Genomic DNA, 26218 nt, shown 5'->3' on the forward strand with positions numbered 1-26218 from the left:
CCCCCCGGTGCGCTAATAATCCCCGATGAGCCCTGAATGTGTAATACATGACGATTGACATTTATTTACATGTTTTATTCGATGTTTTTGTTTTCTGGAGTCCACGGGTCCACGGGAAAAGGGTGGGTCCATGGACATGTGGATGACGTAGCTCACATCAGTATACTACTGGTATGAGCTACGCCATCCTTGTGGCGTTTTTGCATGCGAGCCTGCCCAGGCGAGGTGTGATACAGGAGTCGATGACCGTGACGGGAAGAGTAGGCACTAGCACCAAGCGTAGAGCGACCCGGGAGCTGCGATTAGTTCAGAGAAAGGCAGCGACATTTTTTGGTTGCTTTCCGTTTTCATTCCACGTGGGCGGGTCCTAATATTTGCGAAAGTTGAAATCACAAAAGGTGGCACCACCTAGCCAACCCTCTTGGTTCGGTGGTACCCGCTGAAATGCCACCAAGCCGGTACAGTCACCTCCCGGCACCGATGTGATGTTCCGGAATCTTCCAATGAGTGACCCTATTTCCCCCTTTCATTCATTGCACGCCTCAACCCGTTTGCTTGAGACACGGAGAACGTCAACTAGATAACTGGACTGGAGACATGGGGAACTTCGGCGTTAGACCGGCGAATTTCTCCCCGCCACGAGTATCCGCTTTTTGTGTGGTCCGATGCGCACATTAGATTTGCCCCCACCGGGGGGGGGGGGGGGGGGGCAAACGAAGTTTTACCCGATTCATTGCAACAGGATACGTTGTCATTGCACTTCGTTAAAAATGGGTCTGTCTTTGATCCAGTCCGTCTTCATAACCATGAGTAACGCTATCAGACTGGCAGTCCTCAGAACTTTCACCTTAAAACACCAGAAGTTCTGTTCATTCCGCTAGCACGGGCACAACAGCGCGTTCTGGGCACCTGGCTTCCGCCTCGAGTCACATACGTGAGACAAGTCACGAGTCTGCACTATCACGTGCACGATACATTGCACGGCAAATCCAAGCAATCACAAAGTGCCGTAAGAGCTTGACATAGCATATCCGCGGCATTACGATCAACACCAACCCATGCTAAGCTGTGACCAGCAGTGACAGCTTGTCGTAGCAGCCAGAGGCATTAAGACGTGCCATCGACGATACCGGAGTGACCAGGAACAGCAGGAGCGGGTTCGCAGCCACACGCAATCACAATCCTTATAAAGAGCTGAGCCGCCTTGCCAGCACGTCGGTACAGGACGCCTCATCGCGTCCCGGCTATCACTTTCAATGACTCGGAATGGTATGAGCCACACTCCATATGTAAATGATGCATCTCAATGTCAAACGAAGTCCCTGCACAACGCGAACGTACAAAATGAATGATATGCAGATATATGCGCATACGTGGCTATGCCAAATGCAGCTAAACAGCGACGATCAAATAAGACTGCATTCCAGCACAAAAAAAAAACACGAACAAGCAAATATCACGTGCTTTCTTCCAACAACCACAGCCTAACACACATCTCATACCAGGCCACAAGCGTGAGTGTCCAACCGCTCAGGGCGGCGCCGCACCACCCCTACGCCGACGTGTCCATCACCTCCTTGATCCTGTCCAGAAAGGGCGAGGCCGGCGCCTCCACGTGGGCATCTCCGTCGCCACGCAGCGCATCACCAGCCGGCGAGCTCTTCGCCGCCGACGGGGCGTCGCCGCCGCGCGGGACCGGCTCGCGAGGCGGCGTGGGCGACGGCTGGCCGCCGTCTCCGGCGCCGGCCGCGCCGCTCGGTCCGCTGTCGTCGTCCTTCGGACCGGCCTCGCCACCGCCGGCCGGGTTCGTGGCGCCCGAAGATGGCGGCGGGTCGCCCGCGGCGGCGGCTGGGGCCTCGCCCCGGACGTTTCCTGCGCCGTCACCGACCGGCAGATGGCGCCGGACCGGGTCGGCGGAGATCGCCGCCGCCGGCTCGATCTCGCCCGCAGCGCGCACGGCCGGCGGCGCCGCGCCGCGCCGCCGCAGCGAGCGGGCGGCGGCTGTGGCGGCGGTGCTGGCGGTGGCGGCGGAAGCGGCGGCGACGCCCGCGGCGGAGCGCATCAGACCGCCGCCGAGCCGGCGCAACCAGCCGGGGCCGCCGGCGACGGCGTCGGCGTCGGATGCGGCGACTGTGGTGCGCCGCCGCGATGCTTCGCCCAGCATGCACACGTGGCCCTCACCGGACACCAGCAGGTGCACTTCCTCGGCGCCAGGCGCCACGAGCACGTGCTGCGGGGGGCCGGCGGCGCGACGCTGTGGCGGCCGGCAGCGACAGGCGATCACGACCAGCGCCAGCAGCGTGGCGGTGCTGAGCGCCATCAGCGGCAGCAACCACAGCGCCGGCACCTCCGCCGCCAGCGCGGCGTAGAAGCGGCCGAAGCCGCGGCCCACCTGGTCGGCCGGATGCAGCAGGAAGCGGGTCAGCGTCTCGGCCACGGCCATCAGCGGGGTGACATCCAGGAACGGGCTGACGGTGAGCGCCGCGTGGTACTGACGGCACACGGCGTCCGCCGAGGAGAAACTGAGCAAGCCTCTGACGTAGCTGGCCAGGCCGTCCGTCCAGCCGCGCTCGTCGCCCAGACACTCGGCCGGCACGCGGCCCATTGCTGCCGCGTGCCGCTCGGCCAGCGCCGCCTGGTACAGGCGCTGCCAGTCCCACACGCAGCTGCCGACGAACACGAAGAATGCGAGGCGGCTGAGGATGTGCGGCCACGAGCGGTCGGTGATCAGGGCGTAGGCCAGCCAGGCAACGGGCGTGGCGCCCAGCAGCAGCAGCCAGAACTCGACGGTGAGCAGCGGGCGCGCCCAGCGCGGCGGCCCCCCCACCGACAGCGACTCCAGCTGACCGGCCGACAGCGCCTCTTCCAGGATGGCATCCACCTCCACCAGCGCCACATCGTCGCCGGACAGAAACCGGCGCAGGCGTAGCACCTGGCACACACGCCCACCAAGGGGACGGGTTAGCAGATATGCGGGGCACTGCGGGCTGATGAATACGGGCAGGCACACTCACGCGACACGCTCCGGCGCAAGAACAGCGCTGAGCTTACGACCTCCGGAAAAAATCCACAGGTATTCCGCAGTACTCATGAGGCACTTCACAAGACATCACGTTGTGTTGCGTTCACGACGAGGTTCTCAAACGAAGCTACGTACTCATAGTTGGACTCTCAGGGCCCTGTTGGACTCTGAGCCTTGCTGGACTCTCAGGGCCCCGAGAGGAGAGTGCGAACTCCGAGAACCCTGTGCGGTGCAGCCTCAGACTTGTTTCTGTAGCCGAGTTGTGCAATTAGCAAATCCTCATTGCGGCTGCTCATTGCACGCATCATTGCCTCGTACATCAGTGGAAACCCATGGGTTCTCCTTTTCAGAAGAGAGGTGCTGTGTTGTGGTATCAGCACCCGTGAGAGGCGCTGTGCTGTGACACCGACACCCGTGAGAGGTATTGTGCCGTGGTACCGACACCCGTGGGAGGTGCTGCGTTGTGCTGCCGGCGCCCGTGAGATGCGCTATGCTGTGGTACCGACACCCCTGAGAGGTATTGTGCCGTGGTACCGACACCCGTGAGACATGCTGTGCCGTGGTACCGACACCCGTGAGAGGTGCTGTGCCATGGTACCGACGCCCGTAAAAGGTGCTGTGCTGTGGTACCAGCACCCGTGAAATGCGCTGTGCTGTGGTACCGGCACTCGTGGGAGGTGCTGTGCTGTGGTACCGTCACCCGCGAGAGGTGCTGTGCCGTAGTACCGGCACCCGTGAGATGTCCTGTGCCATGGTACCGACACCCGTGGGAGGTGCTCTGTTTTGGTACCAGCACCCGTGGGAGGTGCTGTGCTGTGGTACCGGCACCCGTGAGATGTGCCGTGCCGTGGTACCGACACCCGTGGGAGGTGCCGTGCCGTGGTACCGGCACCCGTGAGATGTGCCGTGGTACAGACACCCGTGACGGGAATGACGTTACCAATCCGCAGTGTGATTCGCCTCACACGTACCAGCCCGGAACACCCCGCCAACTGGCGCACGGTGCACGTGCCGACGGGTGACCGGCGCGGTCGGCGGACGCACCTGCATCTCGGCGATGTGCACCCGCAGCAGGAACGTCTCGCTCCCGGCCGGCGGCTGGTCGCCGTCGAGCTTCAGCAGGCGCAGCGTGCGCGCCACGTGCCGCCGCATGAAGGCTGAGTCGGCTACGCGCCGGTCGGCCGGAGCTGGCCGCGCCGGGCACTGTCGTCGTCGCGCCGCCGCCGCCGCCGCCGTCGTCATCCAGCGCGCCCGCTGCGTGCTGTAGGAGGCGAGCAGGCTGCGACACCGGACGGCTGCAGTGCAGCAGGCGTCCTGTCTGGAGTCGGGAGTGGGCTGGTCCGGCTCAAACATGGAGAATGGGTCCTCGCTGGCAGCGACTCCTGTCAGCAGCAGCAGCAGCAGCCACTGCAGCTTTGACATGGTGGCCCAGGTCTGGAAGTGTGTGCTGTGGTTGAACACTTCCTGTTATTTACCATCACATTTGGTCATTCTATATGATCTTACCAGTTTTCTACACCAGGGAACATGTAATGATCCCTTCAAAAGCCAATTTCAGTACTCTATGCCCTAAATTTTGATAATCTGCCACCAATTGGAGGTTGTGCCCTAGCTCTACCAATGATATGTCTTTGAACTCTGACATGATTTACAGACCAGCATCAGACTAATAATACACAGTGAATTGAATTGGGTCACAAATTATAACCAATACAATAAGCTGAATTTTACACTTCAGTTAGGTAAATATACTTCCTATGGGTGACATGCATTTTCTTATTTCAAAACCCCTTTGCTTTTAAGTTATAGGCCTTTTATTCAACTGAACAGGCCATCTTTGCCAACATATATGTAATTCAGAGGTTATTGTACTAAACTTTAGTTTCAGATTGAATCTAACAGTGCACTGTATCTCATTTATTGGGATGCAGTCTCTGAGAGGAGTCTGATGTCTGATGTCAGAATTTAGACCTTATCAGCCAGAGGCTAGTGGAAATTAATTTGACACATGGATACTCTTGCATTGGTCTCAGCAAGCCTGCAGTGGCATGGAGAAACAGCCAACATATAAGCATTAATGACACCACCGGCCTGATTTGTACAGGCCAATGAGAGATACCATCAACTCGTACACCTGGATCACCTAGCTCACTCCACAAAAATAGTGCAATCTTCACAGCAGTGTCTCCAACTCGTACTGTTGCTGGGAACCACGACATACGGTAACTTCCGACTCGACCAACCACACTACTCACAAAAAATGTACGGACAAACGCCCTCATGTACTGATAAGTCTTGTATGGTTTGCCTGCCAGGTTAAGCCGCCTCGGACTGTTTTACTGAGTGCGAGGGTCACGCCTCCGTCCGGACCTCGCTACGCCGGCATCCTGTTCTGACGTTCAGCATGATTGTGGCGCAGTATATTCGCAATGATGACTTGAATTATAGATGTCATCAGCTGATTTCGTTTTGACGTCACTGGTACACACAATATGGTTATTTAGCCCTCGCCTTAAAAAACACCGCATCAAATTGGGTTAACTTAGCCCTGAGGCCGTACCATGCATACAAGTACGCATTACATGCAGGTACAAGTATGCATTGTTAAGCTACAATCTCAACATGCGGTCATTAGCATGGATAATTCACAAAATCAATTTCGTTTTTCGATAACCCAAATGCACCACTTGGATGCCAGATGCAAGAAAACCTTACGCTTTAACCATATCCTGAAGGACATGTGACTTTGTAAGAATAAATTTTACTTCACTTGTTCCTACGGTGCACTGTCGGCGCGATCGGTCAACTGAATGCGAACTCGAACAACACTGCGGACAGCGCCACAAGTGGCACATGTTGTCCCTACGATCAAACTGCGTTGGTTTTGTACGTTATCCCCTCAAGCTTAGTGAAAAGAACACGTTTTCCTCCTTCAGCTCAGCAGCCAGGTGAGATGTTTTCGGGTCATTGTTAGTATTTTTGTTCTGCCCGTCATCTTCTCAATTCGCTCTTTTCGTTTGAAAATAGTGACGAATTTATCGTTTTAGAGAACATGGGAGTCAAACTTCTGTCTCACTATAGAGATGAAAAATAGCTCATGTTGGCAAGTTTTGGGCCGGTTGCATCAAGCAATACATGATGGATAGGATTAGTTTCGTGAATTATTTTAGCGTAGAATGTGTGAAGTATGTTATCACTTAGTCTTTGACCCAAGTGCTTTGTCAGCGATAAGAACTCAACAGATCTTTTTGACTGATAGGTAACTGCTTTTTTAACTGGCAGGTGTCTTGGTATCTGCATGGTAGACCAAGTAGAGGGACTGGGTAATTTGGTGTAAATGCTGGGCCCTTGGGCCTAAAAAGCAGATAATGTTCAGGCGTGTTGTTGCCCTGCATTGACTTCATCACAAGTAAAGCCCCTAAACATGAAAGTGCCACAGTAAGATTTATGAATATTCATAATGCTGCAGGATGGGACCATGGGGGGGGGGGGGGGGCAGAGGACAATGGAAATCCAAAGCTGGAGGCTGGGCCAACTGGCACTTTGGATGGATTATGTTTTTCAATTAGTGCCTTTAGAGCCTATGTTTGATATGCTGAAAGCTGGGGGTGAGCCTGGCAACTTGCCTTGTTCTCATGCCCAGAAATACATATCCCCTCATGAAGCATTAGGTGGCACTGACAATATAGGCTTGTTCCCTAGTGTCAGTGTCATTCTGAATGTTTTAATGGGTTGTCCACATAAGTTGGCTGCCAGCTCTCCTTTCTACAATCTCCCCTTCATAATCCCAGTGGAATCTCAAGAAATGTGTTATATGACCCCAGCATCAAATCCAGTGATATCAAATAGTGATTGCCTTGCCCCTTAGGATATTTAGCTATGACTGTTTGTGTATGGGGAGCCTGTCTGCCAAGGTTGTAGTTTCTGTAAGAAAGTGGATAAGGGCAAGCAAGGTAGATGACCTAACCTGCCTCAAAATACTCTTAAACATATGTTTTACTATATTAGCATTTTATTTTGGGTGGAGCTCCAAAAAAAATAAGAAACTACACAGCAGGTATCTGTTATTATGCATGTCCAAGGAGAATGATGTATGCCACACCTCCTACAAAATACTTAAGTGTTACTAAGGCTAATCCACACTTGGGGCATGACATAACTAGGTAAGTGTAGAAACCTAATGATGCATTTCACTTTTTATGCACCAGCCTAGACATGACAAATTGCACACCAATTTGAATGTTTCCACACAGCCACACATTTTATGGCAAAATGTCTATCCCACCATGCAGAAAATACCATCCTGTACAATCCTGCTATTTTGCATTGTTATCAAGTTTTTGGCTTCATCCACAACTGTATTTCTTTCACAGATATGCATTGTGACTGTTATGCCAATATCTGTATGAAATAAATGTTTATAACTTACAGTTCGCAAGTGAACAGGCCTTTTGGAGTTCCATTGGTTTTCATTCTGCTTTCAGACCAAACTAAAAAGACATGGGTGCATGCTGCACCACATTATAGGCAGGGATTTTTAGGGGCTCAAACTTCCTTCAGCACATGTGTGTGATTTGCACTTCGCATTGAGAAGTGCATGATATTCTTATTTTGAAAGCAATGTTTAAACTTCAGAAAATAATCCTACAGCATGACAATTCTGCTATAGCCCATGGGAAAATCACAGCTTAAGTTCATCACTTATATCGTTTTCTCTCATCAGGCATGCCTTAAATGCTACCAAGTCAAAAGTTTGTGTAGCATGCTCACATACTCATACGGCCACAATACTGAGGGGTAGACCTTTATGTTTGCTCTCAAGAACTGTCATCTCTGTGTTTTTTGGATGTAAAAGACGCAATGCTTCAGGGTCTTCCAGATTTCACCTGGACTGACGGGAGTGCAGCACTTGGCTGAAATGGCAGCTGGATATGTGGGGGAGGCGGGTTGGTGACATTTCGATTCACTCTTGCTGCACGCGCCACCTCTGATCGTAGTAATCTGGTGAGTGTTCATCCCCATAACATCGTTTAAACCGCGTATCATTCCAGCAGTGGTGTTCGGAGCAACAGAAGCCAGCCATCGTCAACAAAAACGGCGTTAACTTTTAAATCGCTCGGTTACTAAGGGGAATCTCACTGATTGAAATGTCATTTGCGTAACGCACGGTATGCGGGGCCGCGCGGTCACCACAGAGGGCGTTTGTGGTCCGCCCCATGGGGCTCCTCGTCGGTGCGTGGTTAAACACAGACGAAAAGGAGTCATTGAAGAACACATGGAAGCAAAACACTACAGACGAGTCGCCCGAAATGACCTCACCGAAAATGCAAAGATCTTGGGACGTACAAAGAACAGCATTCGCTTATGGTGTTTGAATTCCTGCAGATCATGAAAGCTGCTCCGCCACTTGATAAGCAAATGACGTCGTGTGCCACTGTAAAATTATGGGGATGACGAAACTAAAAGAGGGGAGGGGATCATTGTCCATTTTAGACCGAGCTAATCCCTCTCTTTTGGCCATTTAATGAGTTGCAATCCTGAATCACCACAGCGAATGAAACAGTGTCACGTGTTTGAGTGTGTTGTATAAATTTGTTACATTTTATATATTATATATATATATATATATATATATATATATATATATATATATATATATATATATATACATATGCATACATACATACATACATACGTACATACATACATACGTACATATATCTCTAGTCGTATGCCAACAAGCCAGAACTGAATCGGATCTTTGGTTTTGCAACCCGCCTTAGTCGTGAACCAAACGGTTCAGCGCAAGCAATGAGTCTGGACTGAGCTGAATAACAAACATGGAACGGCCTTGAGTCATGAGTTGAATCGGACTCCAAAATGTGTGAGCCAGTCCTGAGCCGGCTAAACAAAATTAATCGAACGCCGGACTGGTGCGGTGCCTGCAACTTCAGAGAGGCCCGGAATCGTCAAACGCATGCACACGCGTTCTGGTAAAGCGAGTTCAGGCACAAAACGCACACAACGCTAAATGCATCTGGCACAATTGTTACAAATCCGCAGAAGCGACGAACAGAAGACATCCTGTTCAACAGAACACCCTTCGTGCAGGGGTGCAGCCAGAGCCTCGGTAGGGCCGGGGGAAGGGGGGGGGGCCTGGGGTCGACTCAAAAACCCTGATGGTGATCCCCCCAAAAAAAATCACCGGATATGACTCTCTTGGTTTGGAGGGGCGCGTTTTCTTTTCAGCTGGACAGAAGCCGGGAGCTACCGGACGACATTCGTTCTGTTTGGCTTTTGAAGTCAACAAACTGAAGGATGCGGACGTTTAAGGACTGCACGGAATAATCCGCGGGCTGTATTGATTATATAGTATTTCAGCAGAATTTCGTAAACAGTGGACCTCACGAAGCTATGCCTGAACTTTGTGTGGATTCTACTAAGATATCGGGGGCCCACGAACGTACATTGTATATCGAAATGCCCTCACAAACTTTTGTAAACGTAGCCAACCTTGGTTTGTCTGAGAATATTAACCTTCAGTCAAGATTCACGGGTTGAAAAAATATTGTAAGGAAGTTTAAAACATGCTCGCTCTCAGGTCAAGCAAAACGCCGACTCCCGCGTTGCAGTCTTCGTGGGCCGCGAGTCGTCAAATCTGCGGTTAGCATAAGGTAGCGGACGGAACAATGGCGTATCTGAAAGAAGTACCTTTGAGCGCCGTAGGTCATTATCACGTACGTGTAGAAGATAGTCCTAGCGTATGCTTCACTCGAGCGGTTTTTAGATGGATTATAAGAACGGGTATCATTTACAGCCCCGCGAACTCGTGCCGGAATCTGCCGGTGAAACTCGAATAGACGTGGCATCACTCTGTAACCGACTGCGGACCACTATCAAGGCAACAGCCGAATGGCCTCTTTGACGAGTCGTGTGCGAATACCGATTCTGGAAGGTGATCCCGCAGCCGCGCGTCACGTGGCATATGAAACTGGACTCGGCGCTTTGGGTGTCGGCAATGCCGATTGGTGAGCGCGTAGCAATACTATATATATATATATATATATATATATATATATTATATATATATATATATATATATATATATATATATATAGTATGTTCTTTCTTATTCTTTCAGATACGCCATTGTTCCGTCCGCTACCTTATGTTGACCGCAGAGTTGACGACTCGCGGCCCACGAAGACCGCAACGCGGGAGTCGGCGTTTTGCTTGACTTGAGAGCGAGCATGTTTTATGCACACTTGTTTATGGACTTCTTGCGAGAATTTCACACGTTGCTGGCATCGTGTTGTAGAAAGGCAATGTCTGTAGACTGTCACTCTACCACCCATTTTCGTCGAAAGATATTACCTGAGGCCTAGAACACAATCGAACATAGTTATCAAGCAAGTCTTATTAGGTGCGTGCCACAATTGATTGGAAGTGTGGTATTGTTTTCGCTCGGCCTACGTGTTCGGAAATATTTTGCTGCGTTCTTTTACGCTTCGAGGAATTCACCGATTCGGGTCTATCAAGCCTTTATATTACGGGGCTCAGCTGCAGGGGCGACTCCATCTTGAAGAGGCGCCTTGACTTTTCGATCAGAAAATGCCCGGCCCTCACTGCACCCCCCCCCCCCCCCCACCACCACCCACTCCCCTTCTCGTCTCTTGACCCAAACTGCGCGATTGCTAACCTGTTTGCGTAACGATTTTTGGTAAATTTACAAGATTAAGAAAGGTTGATTACCTGTTTTTATAATAAAGTGGGCTAAATCTGTTGAGAAAAGGTGAGGGCTAGGTCATCCGGTCGTCGGCTCGCCCCCCCCCCCCCCCCACAAGTTGCAAGAATTGACACCCCGTAACACAGATTGTGCGTGCCACTGCAGGACCGTTGACATGACATCGGATCTTGCGTTATATTGACAGTGATGCAACAACAATCACGATAACAGTGATTTTCATTCCCAAAATATTTTGCCTCCTCGGTGAAAACTCCCTAAGATAAGTCTTGCCATGGAGCTGCCGGCTATCTGCGACCTAACCATGAGTGGTCCGATTATGCCAAAACAACTGATGGCGCACCGAGCTGTGACGCTCTTACACGCAGTTCACCCGCTTCTTTCCATGGTTCAACTAGCCACCAGCATTCTTCGCAGCCCCCACGTCCGCGGCTGATGGGCTCGCCTGGTGCATATTGTATAGGGACGCGCTTCGACGCCTATTCCAGGCATCGGCCGGCAGCGCTGGCGCTATAAGAGGACGTCCACGAATTACGTCACGCCCTTCTATCATTTCTCAGCCCTTCTCCCGGCAACTCATTGGTTGTGCTGGGCGACTCTCCCCGTGCCCACTAGTTACAGTTGTGTTACGCGTAGCGCCGCAAAAGGAATGTCCATCTGGTCCCTAATTGAGCTAGAGATCTGAAACAAGTGACAGACGTGTTCCTAGCTATGGGAGCAAGCCATCAATATCCGGCTCCAGTGTTTTTTTTTCTACATTTAAGGATGGTTTGCAACCATCATCGCCATACCTGAGCGTAAATTTAGGCAAGTTTTCATTTCAGTAAATTTAAGCTGCCCCTCCCTCTCTTGTTACGCTTCCGTTGCTCTCCATCCCCCTTCCATGCGTGACGTGAGCTAGGGCGGTCCCGAATCGATCTCTTGTGGGAGGCGGCGTAGTGAATTCCCGGGGTGCTGCCAGATCATCTGCGTGGCCCTTTGAATCGCTTCAGGGATTCTGGTGGTTCTTTCCGACCAAAATCCTTCCAGAGGCTGTTACCGGATCATCACGTCTGAACATCTCTGTAATTTGTAATATGGTGTACGTTGATGGAGCCTTCGTCGTTCCCAAATGACGCTTGCAATGACGCTGGGTTATAATGGCTGATTGAATGCGGAGTAGACTTAGAAAATTTTGAATTGTTTTGCCGCACACCGTCGTGGCAAAGGCCACCCAAACAGGTTATCTTTCTGGCGGTTTTCCACAAGTAACGATAGCTAGTCGGTCTGATCAATCATCGTGTCCGAGATTGATGGTATTTAGCAGCCAACCTTAACACATCTTGCCACCTCTTTTCCCAATCACTTAACCTCAAAATGGCACCATTCAGTAGATAATATAAAGAAAGCGCTTAACGTGCCCATTTACTTTGTCTTTAGTTTTCATTAGTTCAGCACGGGAAGACACGGCATAACAAATTTGCGAAAATAAGAGTCAAAGTTACTGGCCTAAATCCAGAGCATTGGGGGGGGGGGGGAAGGGGGGCGACCGCCATGCTGGTCCGTTGGTTAAGTAGGCAACAGATTCAGATTCATATTCTGATCGATAATCGCTCGACAGCGGTATTTATCGACCTGAAAATCAGTACACGGAGATGGCGTAACCTTTTGATTGTAATGGGTACAAACCTGAAGCTGGTACTCACCTACCCGTAAGTCCTTGTTACCAAATAATGGAGTCATAGCGTGTCTAAGGTCAGGTAAGTTGAAACGGACCGCTTACACGACTAGCACCAAAAGCTGAGACAGCAACACTAATGTGGGGCGCACATCAGGCCAAAGTAGTGAATATCGATCTAAATATGTGAACTGAATGGGCTGCCGACTTGACGTATATCGAGTGGTCTCCTTTCGACAAAACCCTGGGTGCGCCCCTGGGTCACGGTTCAGTGACAGATGTTGTTGCTTATACTCATCCTTCACGCGGTGCGTGGGATGGTGATAGTATTTGAGGCTGAACATGGCGATGAAGAATAATGAACTGAAACATAGACAAAACGACGCAGACATGTTAATCGCCGGCAATGTGCCATTATGACGAGGGCCCGCAAAGCAGCCAGCTTCTACCAAACTGCGGTGCTGTCTCGATTTTGCTAAAAAAGACGACATTCATATAGATCAATAAAAAGGAAGAAGAGGAAAGCAAGCGAAAGCGGTTCTGAACCTCGTTGAAAAACAACTGATTTGTTTTTAACTAATACTGTAAGGAAATGGCTCGACTTTATGCCAGAAAATCTTAGATCAGCCCCAACGAGATTGGGACCCCCAAGTCCAAACGTTGCGGATTAAGCGCCCCTGCTACCCCGCCCCCCCCCCCCCCCCCCGCCCCTTCCTCGGTTTCCGCACCTATTCCCAGACCTGAGCGAGCAGTTTAGGAAGGACCGCTCCATCTCTGTAGCGAAAGGGATGAAAACCACTCACTCATGCGACAGCATTACTGAAAAGTAGCATTCTTTTAGCGCCAGATCTAAAATGCACAAAAACCAGCATAAAGAAGGGCAAAACCCATTGCGGTCAATTCAAGCCTCGCCCCACTAGAGTTGTTCTTGTCATCTTCGTTCTACGAGCGGGTCGCAGAGTTCTAAGATTTCGAAAACTAATCAAGCTTGAGACGCGCGGGAAACGGCATTCAATTCAATTATTCAACAACTAAATCGTGATAAGTGTATGGTGATGCCTTATGGTAGTTCTGGCGGTGACGGCATCAACTATAAGATGAGAGCCCGGGACTTGAACCAAGTGAACAGGAATAGGACTTAGGGGTAATAATGTCCTGGGATTCAAGGGCTAAAAAACAGTGAGGCTGCTAGGAGCGGCACACTTCGGATGCTAGGAACTATAAACGGGAATGTGTATTACAAAAGTAAGCATGTTGTCAAAAAGTTGCACTTGGCTTAAGGCAGACCGCACCTAGTGTAGTTTGTGAAGGCTTCGTCCCCGTGTTTCCAAAAAGATATAGTAAGTGCAGCTGGCTGGAAAGAGTACAGTGAAAAGCAACTAGGATGATAAATGGGATCGGCAACTAAGAGTATAGGGATAGGCTTAGGGCTTTGGACTTTTGTGGCTCTTTGTTGGCCTGGTTCTCGTTATGACATTTGGAAAGCCTTCGTCACACTGCATCAGATAGGGGGTTATAAATAATATTTTGATGCACCCCGGGTAGGTCGAACCAGGTTAAAGGGGCCAAATTAGCAATTTATAGACCCCCCCCCGTTTTCTCAAGAGCCAAGCATGTTACGACGAAGTGGAAGAACGTGTTAAAAACCCCTTTGAAAACTATTTGATAGACACTAGCGGACCTTGTTGCATTTGCATTGCAGTTGCATTGCATTGCTGCATTGCAGTTACATCGGCCCATTTGGTTATGCCTATCAAGTGCTAAACTTGCCACACCAATGGCAAAAAGATAGTTGAAAGGGCTTTAAGAAGCTGTTAGATGCGTGTCATTATGGTTTAAAGGGAATGCTTCACGTTTGTATGGGGTTTTGAACTGAAATAGCCATCTTGAAGATCGTTCGGTGCAGTTCACGGTCCTGTCCCTCTTCAGGCCTAAGCCCTTCTAGTTTCTGAGCTGCACGCCCGATGTATGGGGGCACTGAGGTCATTAACGAGGTTACTGAGGTCGTATATGAGGTTACTTGGATCATATATGAGGCCACTGAGGCCATAATGTCATCATAACGTCATTCAAATCCTGCCATTGCATTGTTCATGTAGCGATCGAGGCCAAGAACGTTCTTACTGTAGAGTCGTTCATATCTGGCGTTCTTGAGCACAATATTCCGATATAACGGCCGCCAGTCGGCTCATTCCGTTGACGCCGATGACACAGTGACGTACCAATGACACATTCAGTGACAATGACACATGACACAATGACAAAAACGTATTAAGGAGCATATTGTTTAAATATAACAATTGCGTTGTGTACAGTAGTCTTTATACTTAAAAGTATACCAACAGTCATAAGTGAGTTTGTTCCATCATATCTGATATTTGCTTCAATATCTTGAAATGCAGAGCATTTCCTTTAAATTGTGTGACCTTCAAACAGTAAATTCTGATCACAAAGGTTCAAGTTGGATCTAGCTCAGCTTCGGATGACCTGACCTTGTAATCGCCACGAAAAATCGCGTTGTATTTCAGAGTGATAGAGATAAAGATATAAATGTAGGAACCCACTTAGGAGTGCATGCTCCTTGAGAAATAAGGTTTGCATCTCGGTTTTGAGTTAACTATCACAAAGCATTTTTGTTTTTACAGGGGGTTAAAAATAAGTTAAACTCTGGTATTCGGAGTGCTGGCAATAAATCCTGTTCAGCATCAGAAGAAAAATCTGTCCGAACAAAAGTTTTCGGGTCTGCATTGTTTCTCATTTTGAAGCTGAACTGGACCTATAATTGAAATTAACGATGCCAAGCCAGAAGAATATGGTACCCAATTCTTTTGTTTTGTGAGACCTTGCAACACAGCAATTCGGGACTCAACTTTAAGTGAAACAATATTAGGCTCGCGGTCCACCATTGGTAGAGGGCCAAATGTCACATGGCATAAAAGCGTTTCCACAAAACTGGTGAATCAACGGCGTTGATGCCATGTTTGGGTTGTGAGTAGAAAAAGTTTCTCGGCTTATGTTTGACGGTGAAAACAAAAAGGTTGTCGATTTTAAAATGGTTTACCCGTTAATCTAAAGTTGCCCCTCATACGATGACGTCATTTTCAGACTGCGGAGTCGAGCCACCCCGCCGTACTTTGCGTGGCAGCTCCACTACGAATGAGGATAAGAATGATGGTCTTTGTGTGATGCGGACTTTTTCTTACTGTTTCGTACTACTCCAGTTAAAAAATATGAGGGAGGAGCGAGCCATCATTGTGCAGGGGGGAGGGGCAATTCAACATCGGGGGTGGATGGGGCAGGAGCCTCACAGAGGAACGCAAATCGACACCCGTGACGCGGGAGCCCAAAATTTCAGCGCCGTGCTCACAACTGTTGGTGCATTGTTTTGGAAATCCTTTGTTGAGCGCATGTGTCCCGTGGAAGGGTGAGGGCTCAAACAGCCGGTAAATGTCGCAGACCAGCCGGGCCCCGTCATGGACCGTGCGGCGGAGCTGGAGCAGGAGCTGGACGACATGGAGTCGCTGGAGGCCGGGCAGCAGGTGATCCTGCAGCTGCCGGACCAGGCGCGCGACGGCGCCGACTCCGTCATCATGGAGGTCGTCCGTGTCGACGGCAACCAGATCCACTTCATCGCGCCAGGTGCGGAGCGCTAGGGCTGGGGGACGGCGCCGGTCACGAGGTGTCGCCAGGTGCGGAGCGCTAGGGCTGGGGGACGGCGCCGGTCACAAGGTGTCGCCAGGTGCGGAGCGCTAGGGCTGGGGGACGGCGCCGGTCACGAGGTGTCGCCAGGTGCGGAGCACAGAGGCTGGGGGACGGCGCCGGTCACGAGGTGTCGCCAGGTGCGGAGCACAGAGGCTGGGGGATGGCGCCTGTCACGAGGTGTCGCCAGGTGCGGAGCGCTGGGGCTGTGGACGGCGCCGGTCACAAGGTGTCATCAGGCTCGGCGTGGGCATGTCTATTGTCGGCGGCTCACCCCGTACGTTGAATGGGACCCGTCCGATGTGTCGGCAGGGGTGAAGACCGTTGGTCGGCCAGCATTCTGTTTGGGGGCTCTAGCTGCTCGTGAGGTTTTTAAGACTTTAACGTAGGGATTTCGGCGTTGTGTGGAATGCGTTAGCCTAAAATCCCGCTGTTCTCCTCAGTGACGTCAAACTTTTCCCCTGTGCGGGCCATCACCATATTACCACCAGTTTAAAAGCTAAAAGAATGCTGCTGGTAGGAGCTCTTTATCACGGGGTGATATTTTCTCCCATGATGATATGGGCTCATTCGTGTCTTTTTCGTGGCTATTTTATGAACATTTCATAAAATAATATTGTATTATCATCTGATCTATTTCATGGTTTCGCGCTTGAAGGCTGAGTCATGATAAACCTTCCGGCGACCTGAATGTGCGTAATCTGCTGTCTTCATGACAGCGTCAACTCCCTGCCCTCTGCGTGGTCAAACAATGGACCACAGCCATCAATGACCACGTTGCTCGGTCTTCACTATGAAGCAAGGCATGCGGTCCGCCTCGCCCGTCCGAGTCGTGTTCAGTGTGGCTCGATTTAACCTGCCGCCCGCACGGGCACGGTCAGACAGCACCGATCCGGATCCGGATCCGGATCCGGAGCCGGAGCCGGTGGCGGTGGAGGGGGCCGATCTGAAGCCGGTCCCGCCCGAACTGAACCTGCCCGGATCGGCGGCCGGCGCGGCCTCCAACGACGACGACGACATGGAAGAGGTGAGGGGCCCTCGCGCGCGCTCTGCGGCTCTGTCGGCTGCTTGAGGCCGCGTACTGCCGTCGAACGGCGCGGCCAGCTCGGTGGAGGCGGCCCTGCGTGCGGGTTGGCCGCGGAGGAGCGCGACAGGGAGAGATGGCGGGATGATCGAGGCTCGCACGCACACCGTAGTGGGTTTTTTTGCGAGACGACTGCTGCTGCAAAACTGCTGCCGACAGGCCTCTTCGACACCGATTGTACACGACAGCAGCCACAGTTAAGGTTTCTACTGACAGTCCTCACGCAGGACAATAAATGTACACCGTGAGAGTTTACTGGTACAGATGATGTAGCATGACGATGATTTTGCCTGTGGCAATACTAACGTTTAGCAGCGATGATGCTTGGTCATGATGCGTTGTCCACTGCAGCCGTTTGCTGAAGGAATTTTGTTTGTATGACTCCCGTCGGGCAAAACTGTAGTTGCAGATGTTTTAGCCGTGGTGGTAGTTTCTCTGCAGAGCTATGTCGGGAGTAGTTATGACGTGGTGCGGGTGTCGAGTAGAAGTTCTGCAAGTAAGATCTAGCACTCAGTAGTTCTCTCATAACAGGGTGAGAGCGTTTGATAGAGTTGTAAGCCGAATGGGACACTGTATGCGAATTTTACGTCTTCTTTGCAAGTCATCCCCTATCTATTTCACTGATATTTGAACTGGTATCAGCGCTTTCCTCGCACCAGTGCATGGATATTCCTCAACACAGGACACAACGTAAAGCGGTGTTACCTCGTCACCAAAAGCATCGATGTTTGGCGCTTGTGTCGCAAGCACCAAACCTCACGCAGTGGGGCCGAGAAGGCGACCACCACCGCCATCACACGGACACACCACTGGAGCGGGGCCCCAATCACACGCGTGCCCTGCGCCCCGCCCCGTCCCGCCGCCCCGGCGACACCGACGCCCCCCTGCGGCCGACAGGTGGAGGTGGAGCGGTGCTTCCTGTGCCGGCGGCCGGCCACCCAGTCGCTGACCTGTCTGATCCTGGGCCGCACCGGCGGCACGACTTGCTCGCTGGCCGAGCGGCTCAGCGGCTGCGTGGCGCCGCGCAAGCTGGACGTCAGCACGGCTGACGGCGTGTGCCGCCCGTGCGTCGCCCTCATCGACACGGCCGACCAGCACTACCACCAGTACCAGGCGAGTGCGCCGACACCACGCGGCGCTGCTGATCGGGCCGCGCGAGTGCCAGCCCTGGCCGGCGTCAGCTGATGTCTGGCGTTACGTGACTGATCTGGCGAGGTGTCTGACGTCACAGAGATAATCTCTCGAGGTATCTGATGTACAGAGATGATCTGTCGAGGCGTCTGACGTCTCGGGCTGGTTACTCGGCAGCTGGCCAGCCAGGGGATTGTCCAGCTGCTGCAGGACAGGGAGGAGCACCAGCAAGGCCGGGCGCGACACTCGGACGGCGACGAGTCGGAGGAGGCGGGACCTGCAGAGCCGCCTGGTGAGAGGCCCAGACACATGCAGACACTTGGTGAGAGGGAACCCTAGCCCCATGGTGTCGCCTGGTGAGAGGCCCAGTCTGACAGAGACACTTGGTGAGAGCCCCAGCCCCAAAGTGTTGCCTGGTGAGAGGTTCGGCCTCACAGACACTCGATAAGATCCCCAGCTCAATATTGTCGCCTGGTGAGATGACTAGCCTTAGTGTCAGGAGGCCGGCCCAAGAAAGGCTCTGGTGGCGGCTCAGTAGACCTGTCTTGAGCAGCTGCCTGCGCACAATGCTCACAACTGGAGCCTGCCATGGGGAGTCACCTTTGTATCGTCCGGCAGCATCGCGGCCGTCCAGCGGTCTGGAGGAGCTGGACTCGGACGACACGGACTGGACGCCCCAGGGCGGGCCGACGCCGCGCTCCTCCCGCGAGCGCGCGCCCAAGCCGCGCCGGCCCTGGTCGCCGGAGGTGGCCGGCCGGCCGGCGGCGGCGCCCCGCACTGGCCCGGCGCCGGGCGCGCCGCCCCGCGGGCGCGGTCGGCCCCGCAAGCACCCGCTGCCCGCCACACCCACGGTACGCCCGGCCGGGGCGAGGCGCAGGTGGCAGCCTCGCCGCCACCTGCGCAGTGGCAGTGTGCAGTGGCACATGCGCCACCTGTCCCGCAGGGGGAGTATTTTGAAGTCACCTCGGCATTCATGGTGTCATAATAACGTCATTTAAGTCTTGTCATTTCATAAGTCATGCGGCGATCAAGGCCAAGAAAAACAGAATTGTCGACGCGTTCATATCTGGCGATTGTGAACGCGCTTTCCAGATATAATTGTTGTCAATTGGCTCTCAATCAGTTTTGTGCAAGGTACGGTGGCGTAATGAAACCGTGACGCATTGAGGAGAATATTTGCTGAACAGATAATTTCACTGTCTATAGCAGTCTTTCACTTGAAAAGCATGCCATTGGTTATAAGTGAGCTTGTTTCAATGCTTGATTCAATCTCTTCAAATGTAAAGCATTCCCTTTAACGGTGACAACGGCGCCGGTGAGGCCGCGGGAGGGGATGCGCTGAGAGGGAGGCTCTCCGATTAGTACGAGGAGGTGGGGCTTGGCTAGGGAGCGGGACGTTACGGGTGTGCTGAGTTCTGCCTTCAGTGTCACCAGGCGGTGCCTTCGGATCGCCTTTGCTTCAAAACTGCCCGGTTTTGTTGTATGCTTGAAGAAAACACCGATCTCCCTCCGGCAATGGTGTCACCGATATATTAGTGATGCACAAATCTAGTAATAATAACATGTAATACTATGCATGACAAAACACTTGGCCATGTGTTAGTGATACCGATTAAACACCTGTCAACTTTTACGTGTCACCCAAATCGGATAATATCGACGGCGTTGCAGGTGATAGAGTACAACGACATCGGAACACTTAAAGAGCAAGTGAAAGACATCAAGACGCCGAAGTTCAGCATCAAGGCCAAGCGGCCCCTAAAGGTGAAGCCACACAAGACTCAGTGAGCGTGCGGTCATCGGTAGAGCGAGCTGACCCGCCCGGCTCTCGGCGGCCTGGCCAGCGCGCTGGGCCGAGCCGGGCAGGGGCGGCGCGTGACACCTGTCACCGTGACCCGCCACCGTGGCCCGTCACCGTGACCCGTCACCGTGACCCGTCACCGTGACCTGTCACCGTGGCTTGTCACCGTGACCTTTTACCGTGACCTGTCACCGTAGCCTGTCACCGTAGCCTGTCATCGTGACCTATCACCGTGACCTGTCACCGTGGCCTGTCACCATGGCCCATCACCGTGACCTGCCACCGTGACCTGTCAACGTGACCTTTCACCGTGACCTGTCGTCGTGACCTGCCAAGTGACCTTTCACCGTGACCTGTCAACGTGACCTTTCACCGTGACCTGTCACCCCCCCCCCCCCTGGCTGTGACGTTCCACCGTGGCGTGCGCAGGCGGACCTGGAGAGGATCATCCACCTGGAGGTGCGCGCCGCCGACGGCTCCGGGCCGGGCCCGCTGGCGGCGGCGGCGGCGCGCCGCGGCCGCCCGCCCGCGGCCCGCGCCGGCAGTAGCTACGAGTGCCGCCGCTGCGACATACAGTTCCAGGACTCCCGGTGAGTTTGCTGTGGTGTTTCGCGTCCCGGCATCCCGGCGAGGACCCTGTGACATGTCCTGTCGGGAATCCTGCCAAATCCGGGGTGACGCACCGTCCCAGGATTGCTGTCAAACTTACTGTAACACGCCGTCCTAAGGCTTCCTTTATGTCTACCAGCACACTGTTGTACTGGAATGGACTGGATTTGATTGGACTGTGTTTTGCTTTGCTTTGCTTTGCTGTGCTGTGCTGTGCTGTGCTGTGCTGTACTGTGCTGTGCTGTGCTGTGCTGTGCTGTGCTGTGCTGTGCTGTATTGTATTATCGGTCGCTGCAGTGTACTGAACTGTATTGAACTGCACTGTACTGCGCTTCACTGTATTACGTTGCACTGCCCCGCGCTGTACGTTACTGTGCTGTACTTTCCCACAGTACTGCTCCGGCCAAAACGTGCTGTGATATATTCGGCTGTGCTGTACTCGACTGCACTGCACGAATCGTCTGCGCTGTGCCGTACTGTATCATGTTGTACGGTTCCGCATGTGGCCTGACACCGTCCGCCCGGCCGCAGGGAGATGGTGAAGCACCTGCAGCAGCACGTCAGCAAGCCCTGGTGCAAGCGCTGTCGCACCGAGTTCCCCGACCGGGCGGCGCTGCTGGAACATCGGCGTGCCTGCCGCCTGCAGCATCGCTCCGGTCCGTACCGCCGCCGCTGACCCGGCGCAGTGCGTCACTGCGTCGCCCTTATGGCCGGGAGGTCGTGGGTTCGAGACCGGCCGCCGGCCAGACTTTTTGGGCTTGATTTGTGTGGAACTCGGCCACTTTTGCACCTCGTGTCCCTTCAGGTTTTTTCTTGTGTGGAGGCGCTGACGATGGGCCTGGTTGAGTCTGGCGTCCGGTACGGGTCTCTGAGTCGGATTCTCTATCGTGATGGCGTCAGTGATAGCCTCACCAGCTCAGGAATGGTCAGAGCATGATCCACGGTCTTCTGTTGCTCATGTTGGGGATTCGGGATGTGCCCCATTGGTGAAATGCGTGCTTGGGTTGTCTGCCTCCCCTGTTGACGCGTGTGGCGTGTTGGAAGAGTGGTCGATTAGTGCAACCTCTACGGCATGCTACAATCGTTTATTCTTTGTTGTTTATTGTGTATTTAGGACATAAGCATTCTACAGGCAAAACCCAATTACGGAAGCAGTCCAGTTTTAATACAATCACCTGGATTACGTTGCCGGTGCAGTGACAAGGCGTGATCGGGTGCGGTGCACGTCGCCATAGCATATAGACATCCTCTGCTCATTGAGACTCGGCTAGGACGACGCCCCTTGATGCAGTCTGGTGCAGCACGCATCACCGCAGCGTGGCGCGGTGCAGTGCGGTGCAGTGACGGCGGCCGTGCCGGCAGGCGTGTGTACCATCTGCGACCGCGAGGTGCAGTTCCACCGGCACCACATGAAGCGGCACAGCGAGATGGTGGCTGAGGGACTGCTGGAAGAGGTTAGCTGGCTGCTGCGTCTGGATCGGGCTGGATATGCCCCGATCGGGCTAGATTGGTCCGGGCTGGTCTGTATCGGTCCGGTTCGATTCAGATCGGTTTGCTCCCGTAGCCGTGCGGGGGCGGGGGGGGGGGGAGGGGGAGGGGGGCAGGGTGCGTGGTGGTCCTCAGGCGGGGCGCCGCTCGCGGCTCGATGTCTCTCCGGTGGCTGGGGTGTCTGGCTAGCCCAGGGCTGCTGGAGCTGACTACGTGCATATCCTGTGGACAAAACGTCTGTTGCTCAACCCACGCCGTGGAAAGAACTTCCGGACACGCGCCCTTTTCTCATATTCTTTGCCTCCTGTATATGTGCTGTGTTGGTGGTGAGGGGGAGCGGAGGGGTGGCGCCACGCCAGTGGGCCAAGCTGTCACCGCCGGCGCCGCCTTCGTCACGCCTCACCGGCAGCTGCACGCGCGCCGGCCGTCAGAGAGACCCGTGCCGCGCCGCTCTGACCGTGTGGGTCGGCAGGGAGCGCCCATGCCGGAGGAGCAGGACACGCTGCCGGCGGGCGCGCTGCAGCGGCGCGTCGGCAAGTACCTGGCCGGCGGCGTGTGCAGCATCTGCGGCGAGCACGTGCCAGAAAAGCTGCGCAAGCACGAGCGGCTGCACAACATCACGCACACGTGCCCCATCTGCAAGAAGGTGTTCACGCGCGAGGACGTGGTGCGGGGACACATCAAGGTGAGGGCCGGCTCCAGGGAGGCTCGGGAAGGGTCAGGGGAGATTGAGGGGCGGCTCCAGGAAGGATCGTGGGCGGCTCTAGAGGGGCGGGCGGTTCCAGAGAGGGTCAGGGGTGACTCCAGGAAGGGTCACAGGTGACTCCAGGGAGAGTTGGGTGACTCCAGACAGGGTCGCGGGCGACTCCAGTGTGGGTCAGGGTGACTCCAGGGAGGGTCATGGGTTACTCCAGGGAGGGTTAGTATCGACTCGAGGGAAGGTCAGGGTTGACTCCAGTGTGGGTCAGGAGTGACTCCGGGTGACTCCAGGGAGGGCCAGGGGCGGCTCCAGGACCACTCGGGGAAGGTCAGGGGAAATTGAGTGGCGGCTCCAGGGAGACTCGGGGCAGGTGTGTTGAGATGTTTATGTTCAAACATACGTAGCGTATGTCGCTCACATGAACGACCAGGGTGTACCTTATCAAACGCTTGCCTTCGTGTTTGTCCCTTGTGTGTCGCGCCTTGTGCCCCTTCCCTGCCCCCCCCCCCCTTGGCAGCTGTCTGGTAATCGCTGTCCCGATCCAGCGCCACGCAGACGTCCGTCCGGGTGTTCGTCGTCACACTGCATTCCACGTGTGTTCTCAGTCGCGCCCGGCGCCGTTTGGTTTGTAGTGCGTCTCCCCGTCTGACCAGAGGCGCTCGCCGCGCTGGGCGCCGCCCCAATGGAGTCTCGCTGGGCGCCGCTCCGCTGGAGCCCGCCACGCTGGGCATCGCTCCAGTGGAGCCAGCCGCGCTGGACGCCGTCCCGCTGGAGCCCGCCGCGCTGGGCGCCGCCCCACTGGAGTCTCGCTGGGCGCCGCTCCGCTGGAGCCCGCCTCGCCACCGTGCGGTTCTGACGCCCCTCATGCCGTCCGTTGCAGCGCGTGCACATGAAGGAGCGGCCTCACGTCTGCGCCCAGTGCGGCAAGACGTTTGTCTCCGTCTACAGCCTGCAGCGACACGAGATGATCCACAACAACGAGTACCGTTTCTACTGCCAGGAGTGCGGCGACGGCTTCCGCCAGAAACAGCAGCTGACGGCGCACATGCGCCACAAACACGGCGTCGTCGACGTCGTGTTCGAGGACGTCCAGGTAACGGCACGCGCCGAACACGTGGGGCGCCGGCAGAGACCGAGGCTCCCGGTCTTCTGGCGCGAGGTGGAGGCCGGGTCGCTGCTGAAATGTTGCGCTGGTGCCGCCAAAGCATCCGGATTTGAGACGGGGACGACCCACGGTCACGACAGTGCGCGCGCGGATGAATAATGTGATGACGTGTGAGATGCGTCGCACCGTCAGCCAATGGCTGGTCACCGCGCCCCTGGGCCCACATATTCCGACTGTCAGCTAATGGCTGCTCACCGCGCGCGTAGGCCCACATATTCCGACTGTCAGCTAATGGCTGTTCACCGCACTCGTAGGCCCACATATCCCGACGGGCGAGCAATGTCGCTCATGATGGGCGATACCCTGGAGGTGCTCTGTCACCGAGCCGTGTGACTCCGCCTGCCGTGAGCCGGTGGCCTCTGACCTTGATCTCTGAGCCCCTGACGTGATCACTGGATGTTATGTGTGACCTTGATCCCCACCGGCCGCTGAACGTGACCACTGGTGGCCTTGACCGTGACCCCCATTAGGCCTCTGATTGACCCCTCACCCGGAAGTATGTCAGCGCCCCCCCCCCTCCCCCCCCATTGCGACCCTTGACCGTGGCCTGTGACGACGACGTCAGGCCTCGGCCCCTGGGCGTGACCCGTGACCGCGTGACCGCAGGTGATGCCGGAGGGCTCGGCCGTGGTCGACGCCATGGCCGTGATGACCGACGGCGGCGTGTCGGTGTACCGCGGCGCCGTGCTCGAGCACGACCAGTACGACAAGGAGGAGTACGTCATAGCCACCAGCAGCGCCGACGGCGACGACGACGGCGTGCGCTTCAGCGGCGTTTCCGACGCGGAGGACCACATCTACCGCACAGCGCTGCCCCACGCGGCTGGTGACGGCGTGCATCTGGAGCACCAGTAACCGGCGTCGGAGGCTGGACCGGCCTCGAGAGCGGCTGTGGTGAGCCGGGGAGCGGACCGACCCGCAGGATCAGGTGGCGACGTCAGAGGCTGGACCGTCCCTGAGAGCGGCGGCTGTGGTGCGTCGGAGAGCGGACCGACCCGCAGGATCAGGTGGTGACGTCAGAGGCGGGACCGGAGTGGGGGAGCGAGGAGCATGGTCAGGTACGGGTGTGGTTCCAGTGGCGCGGCGCGGTGCAGCTCGGCGCGGCGTCAGTAACGGGGCTGGACGGAAGCTGCGGAGGATGGCGACGGACGCTGGACTCGAGCTGGGAAAGCACCAGCCCTGCGCGGCCGGAACACTGCGGTGAAGGCGCGCTCCAACCGACGTCACTTGTGTGTATCTGTCTGAAGTGTCTGGTCGGCGGCGCCCTCTGGAAGCGAACGGCTGCCCGGTCTCGGCGGCTGCCCGGTCGTCTCAGCGGTGCTGGACGGCGCTCCTGGTACCAAACAGCTGCGGGTGGGCGATGCGCGGTCGTTTTTCATCGGTGATTGAGTGCTGACTTCATCGAGGAGGCCAGCTCTGGACGTGGGAGAATTGTAGGCTCACGTGTGATGTTCTTCCCACGCATTGAGCAAACGGGCGTGCGATGGGGTGTGAAAGTTGGCGACGCGACTTCCGACAACTATTTGGCTGTCTTCTTGACGACATGCAAAGTTTTGAATCTTTTCGTCCATTTTCTCCTTCGCTCACGTTGTTTGGTTTGAACTTGCCTGCATGTACTCGTTATGCCAGTGTGCTGGGTGGCTTCACATGGATCATGATGCGCACTTGACAAGTATATTCCGTTTCGCTGTACAGTTTGTGTTAACCCTGCGATCTCGCTCGGACTCGAATCCTGCTGGAACATGATTGTTGCCTTCGTGCAGACGCACCGCGATTCTCGCACGTCGTCCTTGTAGCGGGCGCTGGGCGGACGCTCTGAGGTAATCAGCAGATTCGTTCTGCGCTAGAGTCGCCCCGCTGTTCCGCTGGGTGTCGAGCATGACATGCAGGGGCGGATCCAGATGGCGGAGGGGCATGCCTCCGCCCTTGGGGCTCGAAGGGTCTCATAGGCACCGAAGGGGCCCATAGCCGGCTGAACAAACGCAAGCTTTACACAAAAGTCCTGGTGATTTGGTTTTTAAGGGCGTGTCGGCATCGGGGCCATTTTGCTTACACAACAGTCAACAAAACTGAACGTCTTTTGGCTTCCAGGCGACTAAAAACAGTTTCAAGGAAAAG

General features: G+C 54.5%; 1 protein-coding gene across 1 annotated transcript; it reads left to right on the top strand.

The window, feature by feature from the left end:
• Positions 1 to 19563: 19563 nt before the first annotated feature.
• Positions 19564 to 25782, top strand: LOC119113562 (zinc finger and SCAN domain-containing protein 10). Its single transcript, XM_037237858.1, has 8 exons — positions 19564 to 19572; positions 20009 to 20101; positions 20568 to 20728; positions 21279 to 21403; positions 22110 to 22201; positions 22708 to 22920; positions 23816 to 24028; positions 24707 to 25782. Exons 1-8 carry the CDS (start codon positions 19564 to 19566, stop codon positions 24953 to 24955), a joined length of 1155 nt encoding a protein of 384 aa, XP_037093753.1. The 3' UTR covers positions 24956 to 25782.
• Positions 25783 to 26218: the final 436 nt, after the last annotated feature.

The sequence above is a fragment of the Pollicipes pollicipes genome, unplaced genomic scaffold (genome assembly GCF_011947565.3).
Source record: "Pollicipes pollicipes isolate AB1234 unplaced genomic scaffold, Ppol_2.1 Scaffold_7262;HRSCAF=8765_pilon_pilon_pilon, whole genome shotgun sequence".
In the NCBI taxonomy this organism is placed as follows: Eukaryota; Metazoa; Arthropoda; class Thecostraca; order Pollicipedomorpha; family Pollicipedidae; genus Pollicipes; species Pollicipes pollicipes.